The following is an 11,116-nucleotide window of genomic DNA, read 5'->3' as shown; positions in this document are numbered from 1 at the left end:
GAGGGGGATGCTGCGCGAGGCCCGGAGCCTCCTCTTCCTCCGCCTTCCGCCCGTCCGCCCTGCGAGCAGCCGGCTACCCTGACCCGCTAGCGGGCAGCATCCGCGGGCCGCCCCTTCCCTCCTCCGCGCTCCCCAACCCTCCAGTCCCCAGGGGCTGCTGGCCTGCGGGGTAAGGAGATTAGAGCCGCCGCGGGGAGGGGGGAGCGGGTGAGGGCTTGTAGGGGTTGGGCTGGGGCCAGGCCGGAGCTGGGGCTGCCCGGAGCGAGGAGAGGTCGGAACCGAGCGTTGCTGCGCCGGGAGTGGGGTTGGGGGGCCAGGAGAGGGCAGATGCTCCGGCGGTGGGAAGTGGGGTGCTCTCAGTAGCAGATCTGCCCTGAGAAGGAGGCGGGGAGTGGGGGTGGGGGAGCATTAGAAGGCGAGGGAGGTTTGAGCCAAGGCTTGGGGGTCTCCCGCGAACCGAGCAGGCCCTCTCCCTGCAGGCCGGCGGCGTGATGGCGGAGAAGGCGCTGGAGGCCGTGGGCTGTGGACTAGGACCCGGGGCCGTGGCCATGGCCGTGGCGCTGGAGGACGGGGCGGAGCCCCCGATGCTGACCACGCACCTGAAGAAGGTGGAGAACCACATCACCGAAGCCCAGCGCTTCTCCCACCTCCCCAAGCGCTCAGCGGTGGACATCGAGTTCGTGGAGCTGTCCTATTCCGTGCGGGAGGGGCCCTGCTGGCGCAAACGGGGTAAGGGAGCGGTCTGGTGGGGAGCTGTGGAGCCCCCAGGAATTGCCTCCTGGACAGCAGGAGGTCTGGGTGTCCCCCGTTCTGCACCAACGGGCCCTGCACACAGTGGAGGTGGCAGGTCTGTGCCCCCCTCGCACCTGTGAGCACCGTATGGGACACTAGGTCCCAGTGGCTACTGAAGCTGTCTTCCTCTAAGTTGACTTTATAACCCCTGGGGTTTCAGTGACTCTTGAGGAGCGTTTGTCTTCATTTTTAGGTAGAATTCCTGCCTTTGAGGGCTGGTCTGAGGCTTGGGTTCTCCCCAGTGGTTAACAATATCCCTGCGCCCACAGAACGCCGCTAATCCTAAAAGATGTTCTCATTCCTGTCCTCTTACTCCATTCTTGCTGAAGTCCTCCAAGGCAGGGAGGGTGAAGCTTTAGCAAGATAGATGACATCCTCACGTCACTAATAAGGAAACTGAGGTCCAGGGAAGTTGAGTAACTTGTCCAGTGCCACACAGCTAGCACATGGCAAAACCAAAACCAGAAGCCAGGTTTTCCAGCTCTCAGTGTATTGTTTTTTCCTCTCTCTTAACTTCCCTGGCACACCGTTCCCATCCGCTCCTCTTTTCTCTCATCAGCACAGGAGGGGTAGGGCTGGGGCTCTGAGTGCCTTGGAACCCTGGCCATCCCCAGGATCCCTTGCTTCCCCCCATCCTCGGTGGCTTGAGCTGGGAATAGAGAAGCCGAGGGTTTCCCCACCCCCACCCCCACCCAGAGCTGGGTGTGAGTGAGGGGTGGGGCTGGGACATTGTTCTCTGAGATTTAAGAATAGGTTTGGGGTGCTTCCGAGCAGGACCGAGCATGAGCTGTCTCTGCATGCCCCACCCTCACTCCCATGAGCAACCAAAAGGTCACAGGGTCTGGGCCAATGGCAACTGAGGCCTCTGGGGCCCCTGCCCGGTGCCCTGTCCCTGGGTAGACTCTCTGCCCTGAGACCAGCTCTGGGCAAAACGAGGAGGTAGCCATTATGTCCTTAGCCCTCTCGTTTCCTCGGTTTCAAGATGTGTGGGTAAGAGGGGCGCCTGGGTGGCTCAGTCGGTTAAGCGTCCGACTTTCGCTCAGGTCATGATCTCGCGGTTCGTGGGTTCGAGCCCCGCGTCGGGCTCTGTGCTGACTGCCAGCTCAGAGCCTGGAGCCTGTTTCAGTCCGTGACTCCCTCTCTCTCTGACCCTCCCCTGCTCACGCTGTCTCTCTTTCTCTCTCTGCTAGAAATAAATAAAACATTAAAAAAAAAAAGATGTGTGGGTAAGAAAGAAATGTGGTTAGATGGACTGGTTACTTCAACACACCATTCATAAATTGGCACTTCTGACCAGGTCCTTTGGCCTTTGCCAGCCCGCTGCTCTCCACTGTCCATTTTGCTGTCTCCTCTGTCCCTTGCCCTTTTCTTTGTCTTCTGTCCTCCTCTCTTTGACTTATCTTTTCTCTGGAGTCCCTCTCCCCTTGTCTGGAGGACAGAAAGCAATTAGAAGTGGGCAGAGGGGGGAAAGAGCAAGGGATGTGGAGAGAGGGCAGGCTCTGCCTTTCCCAGGTAAGGAGGTGCTACCCAAATCCCCTAATTGTATACGATGTTTCTTGTTTTCAAAAGCCCTTTCCTATTAGTTATTATTAAATACTTCACTTAACATTCACAATGACCCTGTTATGCCTTGGGAGGAGATGTTACCGTCCTGATTTTGACGGGACTTGACAGAATTGCAAGAGTTACCGACTGAGGCAGGCCTAGAACTCTGGTGTGTCTTTCTGTCAAGGCCTGGCAGGCCTCTCCCATGATGAGCAGCTGTGGAAGAGCGGGGGTTCAAAGACTGGGTTCCTAGCCACCTGTCTGCTGGATGATGACCTTGGGCCATCTGCTTACCCTCTCTTGGCCTCACTCTCCTCATCTGTAAACAGGGGCGGTGAGAACTGTCATTGCACAGGTTCAGCTGAGGCATTATCTGTGAAACGGCTTTGGAAAAAGCAAGTGTAAGATGATATTTGTATTAGGCATCAGTGCTCAATCCAGTGCTTGGCTGTGATTAAATGAGAGGAAGGTTCATCATTGCCAGCTTCCTCCCCTGCAAAAGAAATCACTTCCTGTGGGTGTTCTGAAAGGCGTTTTGCTGGCGTACACAACCACACGTCTTTCTGACTGATGGTCATAATGACTGAGGCAGAGGGACAGAACCTATGACTTGCCCTCTCCCAGTGAAGAACTTGCTATGTGACCTTGGGTGAGTCACTGGATGTCCCTGGGCCCTGGTTGGCTCATCCCTGTTGCTATAGAAACAACTGGAGTAATGAGTTTATAAACTGTAAAGCACTATCCAGGCAGGTGGTGTGATCAGGACCCCAGAGTGGACAGCCACTGAGCCTCCTTCTGAATGGATGCGTCCAGAGGGACAGCTGGGTGGTGTGGAGGGAGAGGGAAAGGTCACACCCCTTTACTGTCTCTGCTGAGGAGGTATTGTGGAGAGGGTCGGGGGAGGGTGGTAATGAACAAAATCGCCTGTAGGGGATCAGTGTTTCTGCCTCACTGAGGCAGGTCTGCAGGCAGAGGAGGCAGGGGGGGTCTCATGGGCTTCCTCCTTCCTCTCTACCTTGTTTCCCTGGGCGGCTCCCCATAGTCTCTGACCTCTGCTTCCTGGATTGTGCTCCATATGTGCTCTCATATGGCAGAGCTCCTCCTTCCAAGGATTGGAGAGCCTCTGGCTTTCCTCTCCAGTTTTGAGTGCTGATCATCCTTCAAGACTTTGCTCAATTGCCACTTCTTCCAGGAAGCCGTTCTTGATTTTTCCCTTGCCCCTCCACCCTCATCAGTTCTGTTTGCTGCATTCTCATTGTGCATTATTTGTGCTTCTATTATAACCCTTATTTTATCTTTCCTCAGATCCACAGACGTTTCCCACCATTTTTAACTAGACTATGAGTTTCTTGAATGCAGGAAATGTGTCTTCTTCATTTTCTGTCCAGTGTCTGGTACAGAGCTTGGAATGTAGTCGATATCAATAAACGTTTGTCAACTAGAATTAATAATAAAATGTCACTTTTTAAGTGTACTCTATGTGCCAAGCACTGTGTCATAAGCTTTACATATATTATCTCATTGACTCTTTACAACAACCCTATGAGATAGGTACTATCATCCTCATTTTACAGATGAGGGACCTGGAGCTCAGAGAGGTTAAGCAACTTGCCTGAGGTCACACAGCTGGTAAGTGTGGAGCCAGTATTTGAACCTAGATCCACCTGACTCCAAATCGGTACTCTTAATGCCTATGCTGCCTCCCAATGAGTGAATGAATGACGAGATGTTACTGGGGCATATTAGGGGCTGCAGAGACAAGCCTAGGGGGCCAACGGAGCACAAAGAAGAAGGCTTTTTCCAGAATGAAGCAAAAGCTCTGAGAACACACGCTCCTGAACCACTGACTGAGCACCTAGTACATGCCAGACAGTCTGCTGAGGTTACAAAGATGAACAAGACACAGACTCTGCCCCCAAGCAGCTCACAGACTAAGAGGTTGGGGGACGGGGGTGAGAGACAGGCGTGTCACATGCTGGCATGTGCAAAGCACCATGGGAACACCAAGGACATTCGACCCCCTCACTCGGGCTGATCATTGGGAAAATCTTCCTGGAGGCAGTGAGGGTGACTGCTGTGTTTGTAGAAGGGGAGCAGGGTCGTCTATAAACTTGACCCGGCTCTCCACAAACCACCCCCCCCATGAGGGTGTGGAGGTTTTTCATAGCCTACCGAAGAGGATGGTCACCTCTGGTACTCTGACATTAGTAGTGGCCATTTCTAGGGGTGTGAATATGGGGTTGTTTCTCCATCCTAATCCATTTACCCTGAGTAGAGACTGCCTCTTTCTATCATAGCCATGGCTGCTGCTAAGAGTTTGGGGTTCCTCTGTTCACTGACACCCTGATCTGAAGTTCCTCCCTCCCTCACTGCAGGTTATAAGACCCTCCTCAAGTGCCTGTCGGGTAAATTCTGCCGCCGGGAGCTGATTGGCATCATGGGCCCCTCGGGGGCTGGCAAGTCCACATTCATGAACATACTGGCCGGGTACAGGTGAGGACGAGGCTGGGGAGGAAGGGGGGAAGGGGCCAGGAAGGAGGATCCCCGGGAGAGCCCAGAAAGTGTTCTGAGGTGCCCTTGACCCCCATCCACGACCAATGTTCCTGCAGGGAGTCTGGAATGAAGGGGCAGATCTTGGTCAACGGGCGGCCGCGGGACCTGAGGACCTTCCGCAAGATGTCCTGTTACATCATGCAGGATGACATGCTGCTGCCACACCTCACGGTGGGGGAAGCCATGATGGTGAGGGCCGGATGGCCGCTGCCTCCTCCCAACCCCCCTCCCCACGCGTCTGTCCACTGCCCCCATCCTCAAGGGGTCAAGGCAGGGCCCTCCTCCCATACATATCTTGACCTGCCTACTCTCTGGGCCTCAGGTCTCTGCCAACCTGAAGCTGAGTGAGAAGCAGGAGGTGAAGAAGGAACTGGTGAGTGGGGAAGAGAAAGGGGTGCGAACAGGACAGCTGCCCTGTGTGTGCTTCTGGGTCCTAGAGCCCCGAGTTGGGGGGCCAAGGCTGGGACAGTGGACTTAAGGACTTAAGTGGACTTCTTTAAATTGGGGTGGTGTGGGGGTGGGGAGGAGCGGAGAACTTGAAGCTGACCTGGGACGGGGGTGGGGGCTGGGCCAGGTGACAGAGATCCTGACAGCACTGGGCCTGATGTCCTGCTCGCACACGAGGACAGCCCTGCTCTCCGGTGGGCAGAGGAAGCGCCTGGCCATCGCCCTGGAGCTCGTCAACAACCCGCCGGTCATGTTCTTTGACGAACCCACCAGGTAGGTCTCTCCCTCCTCCCCCACCAGGATGCCCCCTCCTCTCAGCCCTGAGCCCGGGCATCTGCTCCACTGCTGGAGACCAGAGTCCGTGTTTGCAGCCTCTTGGGGCCATGATAAGGGCTTACCCCTCATCCGTCCCTGTCCCTGCCAATCCCGTTGCTGGAGCAGCCCCATCCTTCACGCAGGCAGAAACCCCACGCCCTCCTTGACTGATGCCTCCCTCTCCTTCTCTTCCCCACAGCCAGTCAGTCACCAAATCCTGCTGATTCTACCTGCTTTCTCCATCTTTCTCCATCTCTCAGATCTGCCCCGCCCCCATCCCTGGTGCTCCTGCTTCAGTTCAGGACATCAGCAGCTCTTGCCCGTTTTTCTGCAACAGACTCCTAGCTCTTTGCCTTCAGTCTCTCCCAGCCAGTCCTTCCTCCAAAGCGCAGCCAGAGACAGCTTTCTAAAAGACAAGTCTGGCAATACTCACTCCCCTGCTTGAAAACACACACAACGATTCCCATTTGCCCTCCGAGTAAAATCAGAGGACTTCCAAGGTCCTGGTCTGAACCTGCTTCTCCAGCCTCACATCTTGCCTCATGCTGTCTTGTATTTTATGCTCTAATAACACTGAATTGCTTATAATTCCCTGGGCCAGACATGTGTTTCCTGCCTCTAAGCTTTGCACATGCTGTGTCTTCTGCTTGGAATGCCCTTCGGCTCCACACCTGCCCTTCCACCTTCACTGGCTTAGTTCCTTCTTCTTCCACATGCACTCGGGAAACTTCTCTGACTACCCTCCAAGCCCTGTATGGCAGATCTGAATCTTCCCCCTCTCTGTCACCGCATGTTTCTAGGACATGTTCCACATTATCTCAAGTGATCTGTGCACCTCTCCCTCCCTCCGGACCAGATCTATGTCTTAGTTATCCATCACTGTAATCCCAGTGCCTGGCATTCAACAGGTGCTTGCTCGATAAGTTTGCTTGTTGAACTGAATGGTGCTCCTGGCTTCTTGGTAACTCCAAATGCCTGAATCATCTAGTATGTACAGGCTACGGGGATGGCCAGAGTGACTCCCTTCCCGCCAGCTCCATCCCCTTCATAGCAGCTGCCCCACCCGAAACACTCCCTTCTCTTGGCTCTGCCCACCTCACCCCACCCCCTGGTGGCCTTTCTCTGGACAGTGGTCTGGACAGCGCCTCCTGTTTCCAAGTGGTGTCCCTCATGAAGTCCCTGGCCCAGGGGGGCCGGACCATCATCTGCACCATCCACCAGCCCAGTGCCAAGCTCTTTGAGATGTTTGACAAGGTGAGCATCTCTGGGCCTCACAGGTGACTGGCCTGCAGCGGGGAGAGGGAAGGGCATTAGTAGAGGTGCCAGTGGAGCCTGGCCGGTCCACTGGCTGTGTTTTCCTCACCCTTCTCTTTCTGCCTCAGCTCTACATCCTGAGCCAGGGTCAGTGCATCTTCAAGGGCGTGGTCACCAACCTGATCCCCTACCTGAAGGGGCTTGGCTTGCACTGCCCCACTTACCACAACCCGGCTGATTTCAGTGAGTGATGACGCTGGGCCAGACCTGGGGGATCAGGTCCTGCACCCGGGCCTCCTTGGGGCAGGGGCCTCACTGTCACTCGCCTTCCCCACACACCCATGGAGGGGCTGGCTTGCCCTTGGGAACCAAGGACAGATCTTAGCTAAGCGCTCCCCTCTGTGCCTCCTAGTCATCGAAGTGGCCTCTGGAGAGTACGGAGACCTCAACCCCATGCTCTTCAGGGCTGTGCAGAATGGGCTCTGTACCATGGCCGAGAAGAAGAGCAGCCCAGAGAAGAACGAGGTCCCCACCCCTTGCCCCCCTTGCCCTCAGGTGAGTAGGGGTGGAGAAGGCAGAGAAGGAAAAGTGGGGGAGGGGAGATGGGACAATGGACGACGGCCCTGCCAAAGAGGCTTTCCCCAGAGGCATCCCAACCATTGGGTACTAGGAGGAACCCAGAACTTGGAGTAGACCTGCTATTAACAGCTGTGTGACCTTGGGCACGTTGCTCAAGCTCTGAGCTTTGGTGTTCTCGTTCATTTATTTGTTCAGCAAACTCTTACTAAGCATCTGTGTGTCGTCCCCGGTGCCGGCACAGTGCCACCTGGTAAGCAAAACCGATGCTGTCGCTTGCCTCATGGCCAAAACGTGGCTTAGTGTCATCTGCAGCCTGGGGGTGATGACGCTTAACCTCCAGGGTTATTGGAGGGACTAACTAGATCATTGCATAAATCTCTCTGCACTGTAGCTGGTACAGCTGGTGTTCGCTCAGCGCCTGTTCCCCTCCTTAATGTCCCCTCCTTAAATGAGGTAGCATTTTAACCCTTTGAAAACGAAACTGAGCCAAAGGAGAGTTTGTGCAGCAAGTCAGTAAAAACGGACACCAAGCTTCTGTGGTGAAGGAAGATAGGCGAGTTATTGGCGAAGGCCCACCCGGGAGAACGGGCTAATGCTCAAAAGTCCCAAAGTCCCCAGTGGCTTGCCAGTGAGGGTTTTTAAGGCCAAAATTTGGGGCAGGGGTCTCTTGAGAAGGTAGATGGCGTTGGCTGGAGACTCATAAGGTCACAGGTGCTCTTGGTGCTGTTTTGTCTGGAGCAAATGAAGGTCTTTCCCATGTCAAGAGATGTGGAATCTGAAAAATCTTTGTTCTTTGTACTGGAGATTTCATTCGGTCCCTCTGGTGCTTATATCTTTAGGGCGGTGCTGATTCACCACTTGTGAGCTAGTGGGGTTGCACCCCTACAATCCCTTGGTTGGTCCAGCTGTGCCTGGAAGGCCGTATGACCTCTAGTTAATTCTTTCATCTGAACTGATAAGATGGATGCTGGCCTCAAAAACCAGAAGGGTTAGTTACTGTTGTTGCCCATCATGATTATCATTGCTAAATATGATTGTCACACTGGTGGCCTAAAGGTATTATGCCCTGGGGGTAAATGTTTCCTGATGGAGTACAGGCAGGAAGAGGGGTGACCGGTCTACTATTAGCCCCCACAGGTGTCCTTGACTTCCTCGCTCTCTCCTGCCTCCCAAGTTTTTACTTGCTCCTTGTATCTCTCTCTCTCTCTCTCTCTCTCTCTCTCTCTCTCTCGGAATCTCGCTCCAGTTCATGACCCTGAGGCCAGCTTCCAGGCACGCACCTCCATGGTGGAGAATTTCCCATCAGGACACCTGGAGAACCCCTGGCCTGGGGAAGGACTCAGAGGCTGTCCCATCACTGAGCTGGATGCGCAGTGGGTGGGTGGGACAGCCTCACCTGATCCAATGTCCTCTCCCCAGGAAGTGGATCCCATTGAAAGCCACACCTTTGCCACCAGCACCCTCACACAGTTCTGCATCCTCTTCAAGAGGACCTTCTTGTCCATCCTCAGGGACACGGTGAGGCATCAAGTTGGGGGAGAAGAGGCTGGTAGAGGCCTGGCTTTTGGGGGCATAGGATCTCAGCAGCTGGGATGGGAATGTTCCCCCCCCCGCCCCCCCACCAACCCAGCAGTCTCCCAGCGCACCTGGGGGTCTGTGTGTCCGTGAGGGTGGCTCTGAGCTCCTACCCAGTGTGGCTGCCCATCCCTGGCCTGTGGCCCATCCCCTCTCCTCACTCAGGTCCTGACCCACCTGCGGTTTGTGTCCCACGTGGTAATCGGCGTGCTCATTGGTCTCCTTTACCTGCACATCGGTAACGATGCCAGCAAGGTCTTCAACAACACCGGCTGCCTCTTCTTCTCCATGCTGTTCCTCATGTTTGCTGCCCTTATGCCAACTGTGCTCACCTGTGAGCTGAGCTGCGCTGGGTGGGGGCTGGGGGCACAGGGGGTCAGGGTCAGGGTATCAGACAGCTGTGCCTAATCTGCCTGTGTCCTTAGTCCCGTTAGAGATGGCGGTCTTCATGAGGGAGCATCTCAACTACTGGTACAGCCTCAAAGCATATTACCTGGCCAAGACCATGGCCGATGTGCCCTTTCAGGTAAGCCTCTGCCTCTCTCCTATCTGGCTCCTTCCACGCTTGCTCGCTTGCCTCCCTCAACCCTGTCTCCTGCCAGCCTTTCTTCTCCTTCTCACTTAGCAAAGAGGCAGAGAGTACCTACTGTGCACCAGGCTCTGTGCCAGGCACTGGGACTCGGCAATGAATGAGACAGATGTAATCTTGACCTTGTGGGACTTACGTTCTTGTGGGAACAACCGATGACAAACAAAGAGAAGAAGAATAATCCCGTGAATGACTCTGTAAATCTTATCCATGGCAGTGGGGGCTGGTGGAGGCCCTGGAGCCTTACTGCTACTTGGTAGCTGTGGGACGTTGAGCCAGCCCCCGTCCCTCTCTGCTTTCCCATCCCCGTCTACAAAGTGGGGTGACGAGAGTATCTACCTCAGGATTGTTTGTGAGGATTAAATGAGTTAATACATGTGAAGTACTTAGTATAGTGCTTGGCAGGGGCGCCTGGGTGGCTCAGTCGGTTAGATGTCCGACTTCAGCTTGGGTCATGATCTCACAATTCGAGGGTTCGAGCCCCGTGTCGGACTCTGTGCTGACAGCTCAGAGCCTGGAGCCTGCTTCTGCTTCTGTGTCTCCCTCTCTCTCTGCCCCTCCCCTGCTCACACACTCTGTCTCAAAAATAAACATTAAAATACATTTAAAACAAAAAAAAAAAGAACAGTGTTAAAGTGCCCCATAAATGTTAGCCAGTTTGGGTTGTTTTTTTGCCACTACCACTCTGTTGCAAGCTCCAGGGCCACCCATAATCCCCAGGGCAGCTTTGTGCAGATTGGAAGAAGATGGCCCTTCCTCAGCGGATGCTGCCCTGCGCCAGGGTGCATGGCTTCGTGGGGAGAGCACAGCTGGATCCCGGCCTCCTCTGGTGGCCTCGTGATTGGGCACTGGGAGCAGGCTGCCATATTGTACTCGCTGCAGGGCTTCGACTCCGCCCTCCAGGAGCTGATCCCTCAGAGGGGGACCAAGTGTGCTCCCGATGGAGAATTCATTAATTAATACAAAGAATAAGCTGGTCCGCTTTCTTTCGGAGCTCAGATATGGAGAAGTCACTGTGCCTGAACTGGTCAGAGTGGGTCTAAGGGAAATGGTGACACTAGAGAATGATAACAGGTTCCTAGAGCCGGGAAGGAAGGGTCCTGTGTCAGCCTTGGTGGGGTGGGAGGGAGGACAGCACAGACAGAGCACGGGGCCAGGACTAAGCGTGGTTGCTGGGAGAAGAGCTGTTCTAGGGGCTCCCGCCCAGGTGGAAGGGAGGCCCTTGGCCCCCATGCCCCCGGCTCGCGGCCCACTGCCCGGGCCTGTGCCCCCACCCCCCGCAGGTGGTGTGCCCGGTGGTGTACTGCGGCATCATGTACTGGATGACGGGCCAGCCAGCTGAAACCAGCCGCTTCCTGCTCTTCTCAGCCCTGGCCACCGCCACCGCCTTGGTGGCCCAGTCTCTGGGGCTGCTGATTGGAGCCGCCTCCAATTCCCTACAGGTGGGAGGGCTTCCCTACACTTGGA

At 55.2% G+C, this 11,116-nt stretch overlaps 1 protein-coding gene across 4 annotated transcripts in view; it reads left to right on the top strand.

Annotated features, from left to right (window-relative positions):
• The window catches only part of ABCG4 (ATP binding cassette subfamily G member 4), a 13,957-nt gene that overhangs the window by 431 nt on the left and 2,410 nt on the right, over positions 1 to 11,116 (top strand). The window contains exons 1-13 of one of the 4 annotated variants that reach the window (XM_077776907.1): positions 140 to 169; positions 480 to 729; positions 4,713 to 4,830; positions 4,947 to 5,079; positions 5,213 to 5,263; positions 5,465 to 5,610; positions 6,783 to 6,906; positions 7,035 to 7,149; positions 7,319 to 7,461; positions 8,905 to 9,003; positions 9,226 to 9,394; positions 9,486 to 9,586; positions 10,933 to 11,091. In XM_077776907.1, coding sequence (XP_077633033.1) covers positions 492 to 729; positions 4,713 to 4,830; positions 4,947 to 5,079; positions 5,213 to 5,263; positions 5,465 to 5,610; positions 6,783 to 6,906; positions 7,035 to 7,149; positions 7,319 to 7,461; positions 8,905 to 9,003; positions 9,226 to 9,394; positions 9,486 to 9,586; positions 10,933 to 11,091 — 1,596 coding nt within the window. In that variant the 5' untranslated portion in view covers positions 140 to 169; positions 480 to 491. Of the gene's footprint in view, positions 1 to 139; positions 170 to 464; positions 730 to 3,911; positions 3,967 to 4,712; positions 4,831 to 4,946; positions 5,080 to 5,212; positions 5,264 to 5,464; positions 5,611 to 6,782; positions 6,907 to 7,034; positions 7,150 to 7,318; positions 7,462 to 8,904; positions 9,004 to 9,225; positions 9,395 to 9,485; positions 9,587 to 10,932; positions 11,092 to 11,116 lie in introns of those variants that run through there. The other 3 variants (XM_077776917.1, XM_077776911.1, XM_077776897.1) reach the window with 3 other exon arrangements.

The sequence above is a fragment of the Crocuta crocuta genome, unplaced genomic scaffold (genome assembly GCF_008692635.1).
Source record: "Crocuta crocuta isolate KB4526 unplaced genomic scaffold, BGI_CrCroc_1.0 scaffold271, whole genome shotgun sequence".
Taxonomy (NCBI): domain Eukaryota; kingdom Metazoa; phylum Chordata; class Mammalia; order Carnivora; family Hyaenidae; genus Crocuta; species Crocuta crocuta.
Note: the sequence above shows the minus strand (reverse complement) of the source record. Positions and strands in the feature narration are given on the sequence as shown.